Source organism: Melospiza georgiana, chromosome 6 (assembly GCF_028018845.1).
Source record: "Melospiza georgiana isolate bMelGeo1 chromosome 6, bMelGeo1.pri, whole genome shotgun sequence".
Lineage (NCBI taxonomy): Eukaryota > Metazoa > Chordata > Aves > Passeriformes > Passerellidae > Melospiza > Melospiza georgiana.
The window spans coordinates 47,535,013-47,553,052 of NC_080435.1; the positions used below are offsets into that span (position 1 = coordinate 47,535,013).

At 35.5% G+C, this 18,040-nt stretch overlaps 1 protein-coding gene across 2 annotated transcripts in view; it reads right to left on the reverse strand.

Moving 5' to 3' along the window:
* Positions 1–18,040, reverse strand: part of TTC7B (tetratricopeptide repeat domain 7B) — a 117,371-nt gene that overhangs the window by 37,938 nt on the left and 61,393 nt on the right. For both annotated transcript variants that reach the window (XM_058026865.1, XM_058026866.1), the window contains 2 exons: positions 6,144–6,260; positions 1,927–2,024 (listed from right to left, as the gene is read on the reverse strand). In XM_058026865.1, the coding sequence (XP_057882848.1) occupies positions 1,927–2,024; positions 6,144–6,260 (215 nt within the window). The remainder of the gene's footprint in view (positions 1–1,926; positions 2,025–6,143; positions 6,261–18,040) is intronic.

Here is an 18,040-nt window from a genome sequence, read left to right on the forward strand (position 1 = left end):
TAACAAAGTTCTAGTCCTTGCCAGAAATTGAGGACTGGTAGTGCAACAAAGTTTCTTTGGCTAAAATTAACAATTAACTAGCCCCACCAACAACCAAAATCAACTCTAACTCCCCTTAAAAAACACCCTAAAACATAAGGGACATCTACCCACTGATCCTCCACAATTACCTTTTATAATATAAATAATCAAAAACAGATCCCATATTTTTAATTTTCCATCTTGTTCTCCTTGACAATAAAGTTCTAACAATAAAGCTGAGATTCAGAAAAAAATCAATTTGGACCTGCTAGAAAAATCAGAATGTACACAGAGATCCTATTTGGATCAGGATATTGGCTGCAGTATTTGCATTTGGGGTGAATTTCTTGAAAAGCTCACTGTTTTGAATGAGGGTTCATCTTTACTTAAAAGCATTGAGGACTATGCAATCTTTTCAGTGCACCAATTTACTGTGCTCTCAAGTATGGCAGGCATACAATGGGACACCCTGACTGTATAAATCAAGAGCTATATGTCCTCACTGGAAAAGAAACAAACAAAAACCATCACTAACCACAAAAAACCTTTCACAACACCCATCTCCAACAAGCACTTTTTTGAAGGCATAAAACTTTATCTATAGTTATGTCTATCTATATATATGAAACCCATAAAACATAGTTATGCTCTTAAAAATGAAACAGTCAGCTAGACTAGAATATAGAATGATCACCACAGCATGTACAATGTTATCTTACCCCTTTTAATTATACAAATACAAGAAGACAGAGGATTCCATGTTCATTACTCCATATCATATTGCTGGTCTTGAAATCAAGTGACCTTATCTTTGCAATCAAAACTGCTTGCACTATAGCAAGCAAAGAACACTACCTTATATTCAAATTGAACATTCAATCAAATTTTCATTTTCAGAAGTTAAATAACTAAATTGGACTTTTCTCTACTGCATTATTGTGATATTAGACATACAGTACATATTTCAGTGTGTCTTAATTTATGGGTCAAGTGTACTCAAATTCATAGCTTGGCACACTTTCCCAGAAGGTGTTTGTGTTAAATAGTGATTGAGCAGAAATATCCCCCTGGAAGGTCCCATAGAAAACATTCTTGTTGTTTTAAAACCCAGAAAAAAGAAAATTCAATATTTAGAACACAAGTAAGATATAGCAAAAGTTTTGAAATTAGCAGCATCATGATAATTCCTTCTGCAATCTCCTCAGAATGCATAGCTCGTGTACTTTTTGATTGCCTAATTTCTAAGGAATATTTGTTTGCACTGGGATAACTGAATATATTAATACAGGCAAATTATATATTGTCAGTATTTACTGACATGTAACAATATTAGTTTTTATGTGGCATATTTGTGCACCAGTTTTTTATATGTATGCAAAAATACCACAGTATGTTTGATTTATGACAAATACATTTTGCTTATAATGTCAAAGTAAGTCCACAGTAAGCCTAGCCACCCATGTAATTATATTTTAACATATATTTGAGATTTTAATTAATAAAAACAATGTTTTTTGTTCTTTTGAGATTCAAAGTTCTTTGAATTTTTTTTAAATTTATCTTTTAAACAAAAGTGCGCAAATATCGAATGAACAAAAATCACAGGACTTTGGCAAGTAGGCTAGTTCAGCATACTAATTTTTAGCCCTTGCATAAGGAAATAGTACTAAACTCAGCAAGATCCATAACATAGATATTTTAATTTACAGAGAATATGGTCAGCAAGTACTTTATAAATTAAAAACAAGAAAAAGAAATCTTATATCACACAATGTTTACTTTCACTTATATGACAATAATGAAAATATAACTTCATTTTGCAAAGTAAAAAAAAAAAAAACTGATGGAAAATCTAGCTATGGGCAGATCACTTAACCTATTTTATTGTTCATATGCATTTCTTACCTGTATCAGGATCACTGAAATCTGGGAATGTAATTGTATTGAGCTGTCGTCTGTCAGCAATAGCTCTGTCTAACAAGCTGCTCCCACGTCCAGAATCACTGTAATGAAGTACAGAAATTGTAAGCTATTAAAATACAAAATTATATACTGATATACAAGTTGCATGCTGCCCTACTCCCACAAAGATTCTTGCTATAAAAGTTACTGCTATGACCAAATTTAGTACCAAGCACCACTAACCACTCACAGAGCATTAAGCCAGTTGCATTAAAACAGAATTAAGCTGAGCAAAATTAAATCTTTATTTACTTCAGCAATTCTGTTTTCATAATTAATACAACCAAAAAGGGAATAGTGGCTTTTAATTTAATTCATAACTAACACCTGTACAGAAAGTATCCATTGTGCCTTGAATATGATATGGGGTACAGGTTTCACAGAAAGCTGAGAAGGCAGATATAAGTTTGAAAATCCACAGTTTCTCCAGAATGAATAGAAAGGCTAAAGCCAGGACATCCAATTTTAGGTAAAGATGTTATAAAAGGCTGGTTTAGTTTTGTGTTTTCAGTTTGTTTTTTATGTATATATATGCACATATCCATATTAACTGCCTAATGTTCAACTTGACTCTAACAGCATAGCAGAACCATTTTGAACACTTCTAACATCTCAGGAGCAAAGCAGTAGCTGTGATTTTTACTGACTGCACCTGTGGGCAAATGTACTGCACTTCTACTTTAACAGTAAATCAGTATGTGCCCCTCAGGCTCCTTATAGATATGCCTCCTGGAAAACTAACTGCTCCTAGAACTACTATTAAAAATTCAGCACAAGAACTGGGACTGAAGAACTAAGTGTTTTTCCTCCTTCAGATGAGGACACATTGAGACACATTGTCAGTAAAGTGTAAGGAAGCACATATGGGCATTCCTTCTTTAACATTCTATGGTTAATACAGTAATTTCATTTTTAGGATTGCTAAGTCTAGTACTATTCATTATCAATAAATATTTTCTTTCAAACCTCATTAAAAAAAACAAACCACCCACAAACTTAAAAGTAATTAAGCTTTAAAGCAGTTGAACTGCTAACCCAACTTAGCAGAGTGCAATCTTTTGTCTGATTCTTCTGAAGAGAAAGAACTGTACGAAATTCCTAGTTTAAAGTAAAGCCTGAGAAACTTCAATCTAAACTGCAAGCCTGGAATTCAAAACATCTCTCCATTTGCCTTAATTTTACAACTGCATCCTTCGGAATTTGGATTGAATTAATGGCAAGAAGTCTCCCAACAGTTCTTAATAGTTGCAAAAGTCAGTGAAACATCATTCCCTCCCTCTTTTTAGAGCTGTTACTAAAACAGTAGACTTAAAATTTTGCATTAGCATGACATTATTGCATTATTTCCTTACAACATGACATCATTGTAGAAATCCAAGGAAACAGAGGGGAACTTTCTGGGCCATACACTACCAGCTATAGTTGTTACATCACTTGGTGTAAATTTTCAGTGGTAATCACTTCCTCAATCCACACGCAATCCCATGCCAAATGTTGCTGACAAGTAGAGTCAGACCTACAGTCAATATCTTCTAAGCACAGCACTGGCACTGTGGTTTGTTCCTTTTTCAAATGCAAACCATGAAGTGGAAAAAAATTCAACTATTTTCTAATGCATTTTAAGCAGTAGACTAAAGGCAAACCCTTAAATCTTCCAAGCCTTGCACCACAAAATAATTTTAAAATTCATATTAACCATCTTATGAGAAAAAAGTTTGTATTTCAATTAAAGACAAAAGTTCCATATTGACTGAATAAAGGTAATTCACAGTATAGCATTTGGCCCTTTTTAAGGTATGTCTAGGTATTTGTGATTTATTTTTATTATTAAAATATTATTGGGGACTCTAAACTCATATTCCCACTAAATCTGATTCACTGCAGAAGAAATATTTAATATAAACCACAGCTTATCAATAAAGTAAATTCTCATCTTATTGGGAAAAAGACACACCAAATTAATCTTCAGTCTAAATCATAATAGAAAAAGATATTTCAAGTAAGCATAAAAGATACTTAAATCTTTGAAGAACAACATTATAAAAAGTTTTAAAATTATTAAAAGACCTTTTATTACTAGCTTAAAGAATTTTTTTTAAAAAGGCTTCCATTATTCCCAGTGGAGACATAATTTTCAAATGGCGCTTTGCAACAAAATGAAGTCAGTGTTAAAACAACAAAGGTTGAAAAATTAACATTTTCACAACATCATTCTTCTGTACAAGAGGAGTGCAGCTGGGTGAAAAGATTTTCCCAGTGACATTTCAGGTCTCAGTGATAATTGTTACCCCTGGATAAGAGCTGGATGGATCTGGATCACTGTGATACAATCTGTAGGTACTCAGTCCTTCCATTTCCCACAGACCAGCCAAAGGAAGACTCCAACTTGGTATCCTCATTCACTGCTTGATGTAACTCTGAATGTGTGATTTGGGAAATCTGGCTCCTTCTATCATGACACTTATCCACAGTTCCTGTTCATTCCATTCTGAATTTGATTTTAATGCACTACCATAACTTCAAGAAAAGACTTAGATGTCAAGATAAAAAAAATCAGTATGAAAAAAAAAAATCACATGAAAAGTAATCCTCACTAATTTTTCCACTTAGATCTTCTTGAAGGAGAATGGTGCCAAGGAGAGTTATCAAGCACTGCTGTTTGAAGCTGACACAGCCAAGAGTAAGTTTTCACAGTCCCTGCTGATGTCTGAAGGAGGTATTACTTAAAGTGTGTTTAACATGGCACAGTAGCTCTTAGCACAAGAACAAGAACAACAAGGCAGTAATGACAAGTTATGATTAGAGCCCTGATATGTGTAAAGGATATAACAGCAGAGATGGAAGGTGAAAAGTTGTGTTGGAGTACATGCAAAGCTAGTCTGAAATTAGGCTTGCACAGAAACTGTAGCTATTCTGCAAAGTGCAGTATTCTGATACTAAACTCTTAACCCTGCCTGCCCACACACACAACCAGCTAACTAAAATAAAGCACCACCCACTAGGTTAGAAGAGAAATTTTCTCCCTGGCCCCTACTCCACATTCAGTCACTTTGAATTGAAAAGATTCAGCTCAAACCTTTCTGGTTGCTGACATTTGCTTTCTGTAACCTGAGTGATGCTCCCTGCTCGACAATGCAGTGTCAGGGTCTCTCAATATGCTGTGATTGACTCAGGTGCCCTCCCAGGCTTTTCCTGCCACACCCTCCAATATTTGCTGCTCTGAATGCTCACTAGCTCCCAAAGCAGAGAAGCAGTTTGCCCTCTTCTGCCATTAGGCCAACTCTCTCAGTCTTCTTAAAGAGATGCATGTGTTTATGTGACTGGACTCAAAGTGCAGCAAAAACTGAACATCCATCATACTGCTACACAGGTATCTGATGCCACCTGGTACAAAGCTCTTCTGCTGTAGCATCTCTTCTCTAGAGGCTGTCAACCCTTCAAACTAGAGAGCAGGAAATTCTGCTTGTCTCCTTCTCCAGGTAGTTGATGAACATATTGAATAATACCAGCATGGATTTCTGCTAAGTGGCCTTCTCATTTGTTTCACAGCTAATCTAAATAGATTTGGCAAAGGACTTTCACAAAAGCATTTTGGAAGCCCAAACAGGACTATAACAACTTATGTTTATATATTTGTTAATGCCTTCAAAGAAGCTAAATCGGTTCATAAGCAAGACCTCCCTTGAAAAAAACAGCCATGCTGATGATGCAAGCACATCATTTCTATCCACTGATGCTTCCATGGTTCTAATTAATGTCTTATCTTCTTACATATAATTCAGTGAAATCCCTTGAACTTAATTCCAACTACAGCAATCTCTCCACTAGCCAATATAAACGACTACAACCATGATCAGGAAACAAAACAAGACCATGCCAGTACACTGAGAACTGGGTAACTCATTCAAGTTACTCAATCTGTATAACCAGTCTTTATCATTGCAGAATTCAGTAGCTTTGGCATTTACCTCATAGAACCCTAGGTAGATTCACATGACCATCAACTGGTGTCTTTGAACCTCAGTTTCTAGATTTCCAGAGAATTTTTTTGTTTATATGAAATACCAAAACAAGTAAATGCAAGACTTCTGACACCTAATATTGCCCTGAAAAGCTACTCAGCAAGGTAGTGAGCAGCCCAGCACTCTCCAGCATCTTACCTTGGGTTAGTTAGATTGTAGCAGGATTTCCAAATCTGGAGCATGTGTTTACAGGTAAGGAGTGCTTCATCTGGGCCTCTGCATAGGGATTCCAATTTGACTTTTGTAAACAGCAATCTAGTGAAAAGGAAAAAGAAGTGAAAAGCGATTCCTATTCAAGAAAAAATATTTTAAAGACAGCATTACACCAAACTGGAGAAAACTAAATTTCAAATACAGTAATAATTAAAGCTTAATGAAGTAATTGCAATAAATATCTAATGCCATCAAAGTAACAGTGCTTTTTACAAGATGCCTTTTTCAACTGGACAGAACCCATAGGTGACAGGATTTTTATTTTAATTTTTAAAAAGTTATAAGACAATACTGAAATTAACAGTACCACAGGATTCCACAGGATGTATCAAGTTGCAGGCTCTTCACCAAGATTAACCTAGATAGCTTTCCCAGTTATTTAAAGAATATATATACAATGTGACAATAAAGGAGCTAGTCCATTAGTAGGCACATTTATAGGAGGCACAGCACCTAGGAACAGATAATACTAGAAAAATACTAATTTAAAGGCAATTTTTAGCAAAATCGCAGATTAAAGAGCACAGAGCATATATAGGAGGAGAGCATGCATATAAAACTGTTAGCCTGTTTTAAAACCCAGGTGTACTTTGGCATTTTATTCTACTGCAACCTTAATCATACTAAGTGAAAAATTTATATGATTGCTCATATGGTTTGCGTGGGAAGACTGAGAAGGGTGTAGAAGGGGGAATGTGTGAAAGCTCAGAAGTTTCTTATCCCAAATACAAACTTGGAGGCTGCTAATAGTAACTGAGAAGTGCAGAGAGTTTTCTCAAGAATAAGAAATGATATCAAGTTATAGTAGTTAAATCTTCAGCATTGCACTGAACATCATTGGCAGAAACTACCCAGCATGAAAATCCAAAAGTGAATCACACAACCTTAAGTGTACAACGTGTGCATCGTGGGAGTGAGGAAGAAACCAAAGGCAATTTGCTGTGTTAGTCAAGAAAATGAGCACCTGCCGGGTACATAAGGTCGTAAGAAGTCTCCCTTGATATCTTGTAAGAATGTAGAGCAGTATAATCACTCTGTAATGCAGAGCAGTCATACTAGCTTAGCTTTCTTCCTATCAGTAAACTGGATTTGAGTATAAAGGGAATATATGGATAATTTAAAGTTGCATTTCATTTGGCAGGGATGTCCTCTCTAGATACTCATTTTACAGTGACTCTATCACTGAAAGAAAATCATGTCCACGTCTGTCTGTCATTTTACTGAAAAGAGAAGGAAATATGACAAACAACATCCTCCTTCCTCCACACTCCCCTCATCTACTCTATCCTTAACACATGCACATGCAAGCCTCATCCAAAGAGCAAGACCTAGGCATCAAAACCTGAAACCAAAATCACAGGAATATGTCTCATACAACTCCTTTCCTTCTTCTCTGTAAGATGGTACATTTGACAGTTTGAAGAGCCTAGAGAAGCTAAATTTCTTAAAATTTGTGATCATAAAGCATTTTACAAAAGTTATGGAACATAATCAATTCAGAAGCACTGAATTTGCAAGTCATTCTAGAGTCAATAACCATAATATATACTGTATTATGTACAGTGTACCGATAGACTGAATTTCCATTAACAGTATTCAGGCATTTAAGAATTTTAGGAATTTTGTAGCAGAGGGAAGGCACAGGGTCAGCAAAATGTTAAGATTCAACAAGCAAAATTTAAAAGGAAAAATGGAGCAGGGAATAGAAAAGGAGGGGATTTGGTTATTAAGAAACTACTTAAAAACACAAGTACAACATAACAGGAATCAGTGCAACAAAAATGTTGGAACCTGGGCTACTTGTGTAGGATACAACGTCAAAACAGCAGAAGACAAATACACTTGTATAAGAATAAAAGCAACACATCAGTTTTGTGTTTTTGGATGCACATGTTGCAACATCATTCCTGTTTCTTGTGCATTACGGGAGTCAACAGGAGAGGGTTTCCAAAATACAAACAACAAACTGAGTATATGATGGAAAAATATTCACAATTCTAATAAAGAAAGGCTAGGACATTGTATCTAATAAATAAAGTATACTGGTGTAGGATAATCCACACTATAGAAAAAATAATCTAGTGAGTAGAAAAGGTTGCATTTATAAAGCCACCTAGAGCAGCTTCCCTGGACCAAATTAATATTTGGACTATAAATCTTAAAAGAATTAAGACACCTCAGAAAACTGAAACATGATGTTAATAATAAATTTAAAACCTGCCAACTAAGCATACCTGGCAAATGGGGGAAGGAAGGGACGAGGAAGGAGGCAGCAGAAAGAAGGAACAGCATGTGACAAAGACGTCTCCCATATTACCTTAATTTTATCAAGTTCCCTTGAAACATGGCTGGAGGTATAAGCAGCTCAGGGACAAGTATTACCAGGAAAGTTTTAGAAACCAAGAGGTAGGTTATCTGAAAAAAGATTTTCTGAAAGGTCAACTTCAAGCATCTGTGAAAACAGGTCTTCTGGAACACAGCCTGCATTACAGACACAGAGAATTTTAAACCTTACAAGAAGTTTTGATACACTACTAAAATGATGAAGAATAGATAGAAACCACCAAGTGATAGGATGATAAAAATTAAGCTGTATATTTTATGAGCATCATTATCTGTTTGTGCCTGTTTGACAATCAGAAGTTTAAACTACTGGCACGTGGTGGAATAGTACTCCATTAAGAATAGAAGAACTGAAGAAAAAACAATATTCAAAAAAGAAATCAAGAGTAGAACAAGGTTTGTCAGAGATGTATAATAAATACAAAAGATAAGAACAGAAATCTCTTTGGGTCAAATTCTTTGAGGAAAGGAAGTTGGTAAAACAGGTTCTTTCAAAGACAGACTAATAGGCCATTTGTTCCAGCAACAGTGTTTTCTGTGGATGCAGATCTTTAACATAGCTAAAAATAAAGTCAATTGTATCATTTTAGTAGACTAATTACCCAGACACAAAATGAAGAACAAATCAAACTCTTAAGTGAAAAGACTTAGTTATTCTTGGAGCTAATAGCTGATAAATTTATGAAATAGCTACTGAAGCAGCAAATGACTCCATTACTTGAAGACTGTTCTCCCTAACTAATGAGGATATTATAAAACAGCTGCTCATAACCTAATCCACACATTACTGGATTTTTATTTCAATAAAGAATGAAAAATTCCAAACAGGTTTATAATTAGGTCTTTGAATGTCAGTGACAAATAACTTGATAGTGAAGGTTAGCAAAGACATCCAAGATACAGCAGAAGCCTGGTGTTTAACACAAGGATGATCAAACATTTAAGGATCTGTGTCTCAAGTTGAATGGGTAAAACTCCACGTGTGACATGCTAATCATTGAGAAGATGTGCAAGTAAGACATCAGAAATGTGCAGAGTTCCTACCAAGAACAACAGGGGACAGGCAGGGGACAAAAGAGCAACACAAAAAGATGCATCTTATGTACATTAGTAAAAAGCAAAGCTAAACTCACTTGAACAGTAGTACACTAAAAATACAGTATTTTAAGGCTTTTTTGAATCAAAGTAGAAAAAAGGAGAAAATCTGTTTACTAAATGGGGATGAATATTAAGAATATTCAGGAATGAACACCAACCTTCACCATAATCTTTACCTATGTTGTCTGAGATATGAAAACTACAACAAATGGGGAACAGGAACACTTTAAGAATTACTAAAGTTAAGGCAGTCAAAAATAGTCCATTTCTCAGAATTATGGAAACAATGATGCATAAGATTGTCCTTTTCAAAGCAAAACTTCAAAGAAAATATCACTTCTGGAATGAGTGGGGAAGAACATCTATATTGCCAATGATTTTGCCAGGAAGGAAGGAGCATTAAACAACCCATGTAACCATTATTCCAAACCAGAGCTGCCTATCAGCTGGGCTCATCAAGGTAAGACAGCTGTGAAGAGACCAGGTGCAATTCAGGGACTACTCACTGGAACAGAAGGAGAAAGACACAGTGGCATTGTACAATATCCCAGTGAGAGCAAACCTGGAATGTTATATGAAATTCTCATTGGAACAGCTAAAAAACTCACACACTTGAGGAATTTCAAATTGGAGCAGCTTCACAGAAAGCCTGTAAGGGTTTACTGGAAACTACACAGTACAAAAAATACTTAATTTAGGCAGTCTAGCAGAAAAAAAGTAAGCCAAGAAGAAGTACAAATTCTTTCTATAAATACAGATGAGACAAGCAGCAGGAAGGGAAAAGAACAATTTATCTAGAGGAAATTGTTTCCATAAAAACAAGTATATCTAAAGGCCATTCAGACTACTAAAACACTAAGGGTGGGAATCAGGTCTCCTAATTCATAATTAGGTTGTAGAAAAGACTGCTTTCTCACAGTTTGTTTTGTCTTCACCACAGAAGAGGTGGTGCAAATAAATAACCTAACTTCTTAAAATACAACTGGTAAGTTCATGAAAAGTATTACAGACAGGACCACTATAATAATGGGGCCTTATACTATCTAAGGTTCTGGCTACTACTGTATTGCCTAATCAGTGCAAACTAATCTATTAATCCATGATCTCAAGCTTTCTTTACCATCCAACCAGTGTAATTTGTAGCAAAGAATTTATGAATCTCCAAAATAGAATTGTTGTCCTAATTCTTATCCAGCCTGTTTCACTTTTTGAAAATGCTGCAACCACCCCAATTTTCTTCCACAGCAACTCTCTTACAATGTCAGAAGATCAAGAGAAGTTAATTGGTCCAATACTGGCTTAAGCTATTGAAGGTATTTCTAATCTGTTGAATGAAACAAAAATCTGAAGTATGGAAGACTGAGCTCTACTATGTGACAAGTAACACTACTAATGCTGAAAAATCTTGGCTATTTCAGTGAACAGATACTGCTTACCTCAAGCATCATTTTAAAAGCTGCTGTTTTGCTTTTGGGATCAAGTCAGCAATTTCCACAAGTTGCTGTGCACTGTAAGAGCACAAGGGCTTGGATCAGCCATAGCTGGATATCTGTATTTAATTCACTACTGCATGGATGAGACCTGCCTTACATTCTGTGATCCTTTCTTCAAATCAAGCAACATGACACACTGTGATGCTTCCCCAGACCTGCCTGCTACAGCCCTGTCACTCAATGCAGTAGAAATCAGGAATCTCCCTGAAGTCCCTCAGACTAAGCAACATCCTACAGGAAACTTATAGTTCCACTAGACTTCTTTTGAAGAGTCCAAATTCCCATTTCCTGATCAAAACTGATCAGAATGCTCTATTTTCAGTTAGTGCTGGAAGCAAATTTCATTATTATTCTCTTATTATACAAATTATTTACATTGGTCAGAGCTTGAAGAAAATAAGAAAGAGTTGTATACTATACTTAAAAGTATGTCCATTGAAAATTAAAGTGTAAAACACCAAAAGCCTTGCTGGGAAACCTAAGAACCATACTAGGAGAAGAAAATTTAAAAGAATGCATCAAATCTCCTTGCTTAGAATGCAGGATTAAAAATGCAACTACTTTGGTTTATGTTTAACCTACTTGGAATAAACTTAGTAAGTTTTTAGAGAACCTTTTTAAATAATTGAAGAGTTTGCTGAGAGTAACTTCAGCTAACAGTATTTTTTGCATAACAATCAATTATTAAAAATGTTTGGAAATAATTAATATACTGGCAGTCCCATAAATATGGGTACAAGCAACAAACAAGCCACACAAAGTATCAAACAACAGCCTGATCTCCCAGAAAACCACATCAATTTATAAAATAGCTTAACTGGAATAATAAACTTTATATATAATCAATTCTGATATATGGTCTGTTACATATGAGAGCATAAAAGAAAGGCAGCAAATATCAGTTCTGTGTGGAATTATATAACACTGCATTTTTCACTTTTAAGTGCTTACTTGATATATTCCACAACTTCAAATCCTCCAATGCTAGAAGAATTCAAAAGAAGTTCTGGCTTTTAAACCAAGCACTATATTAAAAAAGCAAAGAAAACCCCCTAAGAAAAGCAACCTCCACAAAAACTATCAAACAAACAACACCCCCAAAAAACCCCCTCACTAAGTCTAATCCCATGACTTGTAAATTTCTAGACTAACTAGTTTGACAATAATTCTGCACTAAAAAAAAAAAAAAAAAACACAAAAAGGATGATGCAGAATGTAATGCTAAAGATACTGAACTGTGAAAATAAACTCTTTTTTAGCAGATAATGTAGACTTCAGATTATCTGAATTTAAGGGAAAAATAAATATGGTGATGTAGAGTTCACATTCACCTGCATACTGCATACTTCATACAGTTTGATGTCCTTTCTGCAACAAACTGTGATAGTGTCAACTGCTTGTGCAAATTAAAGCAGGCTAACTTTGAAACCCCACAGAATAATTGAAGTGGGAAAGCAGTACACAGAATGCACAAAATTAAGGTGGAACAAATATTATTCAAAATTGATTATTTGCAAGAATTTAAATCTATTGACCTTTCCAGAAAAAGTGTTAGTAAGTAATTCCTTGCACTCAACAATTACATACATAGGAAAACTTCTGATGATTGACAGGAACCATAAGAAATGAGGAAGTAGGAGGGAAGCCAAACCTTGGCATGGTCAGTTTTCTCTGTGTCAGTACATGCTGTGAGCAAGTGCCCTTCTAAAATCCTTGTCATTACTCATAAATGAATAGTTTGGAAGAAAAAAGCTAAAATTAGAAGAAACTCCTGAAGTTCACAGTGTTTATCTTATTCACAATCCAGATTTTGACAATAGTTTACTGTCTGCAAGTTGATAGCTTCTTTTAGAAGGAGAAGGTAGGGCTGACAGCGTTAGAATTCTTTACTTGAGAATTTCAATTGAATCCAACAGGACTCTAATTTACAAGTAATATATCCCCTAATGAAAAGATCCTTATAAAACACAGTAGGAAATTTCCTGAAGAAACTGTTCAGCAGCATGGCTTAATAGATGTCAGGCCAAATTTCTTTCTAAAAATTAAATATATAGGTATTGGAACAAATACATGTGTCTTTGCAATCTATATGTGGAAACCTATCATAAAAATATCTAACCAAGAGGCAAATAAGAATGCCAGCAAACAGGTAGTTGAATCAAAGTCCCCAGTGAAGCAATTATGCTCAAAGTAATTAACACAACCTTTCCCAAGAGATGTGATGCAGGTGCTTCTCTGTGTAATGATGTAATAAATGTTATTGAAATACTTTGTGGAGTTCTGGCTCACATGTGATGAAAACTGGCTACAGTGCAAGGCATAACTGAAAGGCTGGAGAACATGCCCTTACTGCCAGCAAGTTCTATGATGTCCTTATGAGAAAGGATGTTGAGAGGGGTGGTCTTCTTACAAAAGCTACCATCAAAAGAGTGGAGTCACCAGGTTGCAGAGGGATTAGCAAATTATGATATAAAAACCAACGGCTGGAAAGAAACCAAGCAGGGATCAATTGAAATTAAAAACAAAAATGCAGTCTTAATGAAGAGTGCAACTCCAACACTGAAACAAGCCACCACATGCTACAATGGTTTCTCCAGGTTTTGATGTGTTCTTATAAAGACTGAAGTTCTCTGGAAGGGATGCTTTAGCTAAACCTATATTAATATAAAAAGTAAAGCAAATGTAGGAACTTCTAACATATAGACAGTCAGGGGGTTTAAGATTTGATCATTCTGGCCTCAAACTATTAATTCAAGCATCCAGTTTTGACAGCTGTCCCTTTAAACTTGCTGTAGAAAGCTTATAGCTAGTTTCACATTACTCCACTCTCAAATACCTGCCTCATCAGCAAAACACAAAATGGCACAATTGTAAAAATTCAACCTACAGGGAGAATGACAAATGAAACTGGACAGACTATGAAAGACATATAAATTTATAAAGGATGTATTTATTCATTCAGTGATCTTAGATGCAACCATGATCATCAAAGTACAGGAATAAACTTATAGAGGTGTCTTCTGCAATTGCAAAGTGAGCTGCTGCACAGTCTACTCCATGTTGAGTATTCAAGGAAAGTTCCATTATCAGGAAAGACATAAATATAAATAGTTCATTATAAAACATGAAAAATCATCATTTGTAAGTACCTTGAAATCACTAAATGCACAACACTGGCAACAGGAGGTCAAGCAAACAAATCTAGTTTTTTAAAATCTCCAGGAAAACATTTAGCTTAATAAAAAAATAAATGTCCTGAACTGTTTCTCAATCAGTCACCAAACCTTCTCCAACACTGGCTGCACAGATCCCAAGTACTGGGAAGCCCATACACACAGAAACATGGATGAAGTAAAAATAGACTGCTCAGACTGCTATTTGAAGCATGACTCTCTAAAAAGCATAAGAAGCAAAAAACCAGCCCTCAAGCCCCAAAATAACACAATTTTGTGAAAATCATGAATAGGTATGTTTGGTATCCATTGGATGGCCTTCCTTGCACCCTATAATTCCCCATATATTTGTTCCCAAAGCAGTCAGATGTGTGATTTTTGGTGCAGTGTATGTATACTGTATTCCATATTATGAACTCAATGTCCTTAAGAAAATGTAGATCTCTAAACTATAATGAAGATAGCTTCTGACTAAAGCCAGAACAAATTAGTTATACTTGAAAACTTTTTGTTTGCCTGCCTTGAATTCCCTGCAGCACCCAGCTCATGACCCAAACTGGGATTCTTTCAATCAAGTTTCAAAGAATCTACAGCCTTGCAAACATAATTCAGGGGTAAGACCCTGATGCCAATGACCAATTTGTTATATAAAGTAATATCTACCTATCAACAATGTCTTTTTTAATGGACCATTCAGTAAAAGCATATAACAACAACCAAAGGGGAAGAAGGGTGGGGGAGTGAGATAGAAGAGCCCAGGATAAAAAGAAAAAACACAGGCAAATGATACCATGTTTCATGACTTACAGAAAAATCATTCCTGAGAACTAATTCATTTAACTCCCAATATAAACAGGATCAAAATTTAATTAATTTGAAAATTCATGTTGTCAAATATTGGCAAGAATGCATTCACAAACCTGAAAGGCATGATTTTGGCACGCATAGAACATCACTACTTCTTGTCCGATCTTATATTATCACCCTTTCCTCAAATAATTCCCAGTGCTCTATTTATCAAGGGAAAAAACCCACAAAAGCACAAGTTTTTCCAGCACCACGTTTTGCAGTGCAACTACAACCGACCTTGGGAAAGCAGAACAGGGTAGTCTGTTTCCTTCAGTTGATAAACCTCTTCCTGTCCCACAAAACATTTTGTGTATGTGTATAATCCTACACTGCCTGTACTAACCAGCTCTTTTTCATGCCCACCTGGACGTGTCCAAGAAGGAAACAAGTTTTTTACTCACTGAACTGAGAGAAATGTTAAAAGGTCCTGTGATTCTGGGAAATCTAATGCAGCTCAAAAGAGCCCTTGAGGGTCAGGAAGCAAAGATTTAATAGTTTTCAGAGGAATGACATATTGGCCTGATGCTTCTGTGAAATATTCTTGGAAGAAAAAAAAATTTCCATCACACTTCAAGAAATGTAAATGTTTAAACTGTGAACTAAGTCTTCAGTTGTCTTCAAACCTGTTACCATATGCCTTTCCTTTTTGAGTGTACTTAACATTAAAATAACATGCTTGCACTCCTCAAATAACCCATCTGCTGTTCCCTACTTCTGCTACTTTAAAAGCTTGTCAGCTGCTATCCATTGCAGTTCAATTTTTAGCACAAAATTAGCAATTTATTATTTATTTTGCCTAATTACACTAATTGTAGGCATTATATTTGTATTTAAGTGCCCTAGCATTTGAAATATTAAGGGAACCTCAACCAGTTAAGATTAAGAAAACAATACTTCTCTAGGAAACCTGACTCCATCTCTCTTGACTGAGATTAATTATGTTTTAAATGATATAAAAATATATGTAATAATTATGCATTAAAAACAGAAGTGTTTCAAGATTTCACATCATTCAATACACCACAAAGATATAAATTCCTTGTAACAAGCAGATAAAAGAAAGAGGCTATTGTAAATAAGGCTGCTCAGGTAATTGCACATGCAGGATAAATATTGTATATATCACAAGGCAAATATGAACCAATGCAACACAACCACCACTATCTTGCATCACCCTGAACACACCCTCAGACTGGAATGCACACCTCTGGGACAGCTTACACATTTAGAGTAGGAAACCACTGGATTAATAGAAATGAAACTCAAGGAAAACCCAAGCAACTGAGACCTGAAGCCCCGCTCATGGCTTTAGCAATTTAGGATATGTTGTGGCTCCTTCCTGCCCAGTCTCACATCCAGGGCAGCACATCCTGGCTTCTGTTTCAGGAGGAGAAAGAGATCATCTCACTCAGCTTCCCATATAGTTTGATGGTTAAACATGGACTCTGAGCTACGTCATTTGTGGGTTAAAATCCTGTCAAGCTGGAGAACTGAATTTCCTATTTCTACTACTGGACAAGCTCCTAATGAAAGGAGAAAACCCTTAACTTTCAATGAATTCAAACAAAGTAGCACCTGATTGGGATTACCTATTCAGGTTTATTAGTGCTGACACCTTATTCCCACCCATCTCAGTATTGACATTGAGTACGGTATTCATACTTTTCAGGATCTTAACCTGTTCAGTAATCTTTTGTCTAGAGATCTTTTTGTCCCTAGAGTAAAGCATGCTCGGATTGCAGGAGGCTTGAAAGATCAGCTAGCATTTAAAAGGAGATTGATTATATTCACACAGCTGATTTCTTTATAAATAGAGTGGCTACAACCTAGCAATTTAAGACTACAAGAAGTTTGAAAAAATAGTGCTATAAATAGTCAGCAAATAACTTTCTTTTTAGTATCTCTGAAAAATATTACTACATATTTTACTTTTACAGGTTTCTTGGATTTTTGTCAATAGTTTTCCCAATACCTATTAATATCTCAGAGCAAACTGCACATTTATGCTGCCAATATAATGAATATAGGAGGAACAAGCAACTTTCTATTCAAAGAAAAAGCTATACCTTGCTGCTAACAGCCCAGTGTGTTTGCTCATTCCTTCCATTTCTTTAGATAATGATTGGACAGAATTCTTTGGCTCTGAGGAATTTCCTTCTACTTATTGACCTAAGATGCCCAGGGCAAAATCATGATCTGATTGGCCAACTCTCTAGCTTTATAGGGCAGGAAGGGTAATATTAATTGCAGATCCAAAGGTATGCTTGCCGTACACTTCAAATATTGAACTTGAACTCCAGGAATGCACCAGGTTTTCAAATGTCAAAAACTGACAGACAATATATTTTCTAATTGATTACAACAGAAGAGTGCTGGAAAGGAGCCACTTCTCTGCATTATTCATGGTGTATCCTATGAGTTCCTTGCAACCTCTGGCATTTTACAAAGATGCAGTATTAAACTTGTGAAAATGTAGATATTTTTTAAAGCAATGCAAAACAAAAAGAAGATGCAGCTGTGAAGAGAGCAAGAACAGCACTCAGGGCAGCGTTGCAACAACAGCATACAGAGGTATGTAGATAGGAATAATGCACAAGAAATGAGAGAAATAAGAAATAACATAAATCACAAGCACTATGCTTTAATATTTCCAAGTATAGAGATTCATTACTCTGCAAAGCCATCACAGTATCAATTTACATAAAGCTGTGGTAAAGTATCCTAACAGAAACACAGAGAATACCAAGAGAACTCTTATAGTATTTAGCTTACTGGATTGCAGACATAAGTGAAATATAAAGCATAAAGACATCTGAAGTGTTTATAAAACCCAATAAAGCACCACAGGAAAATAACAAAATGTTTC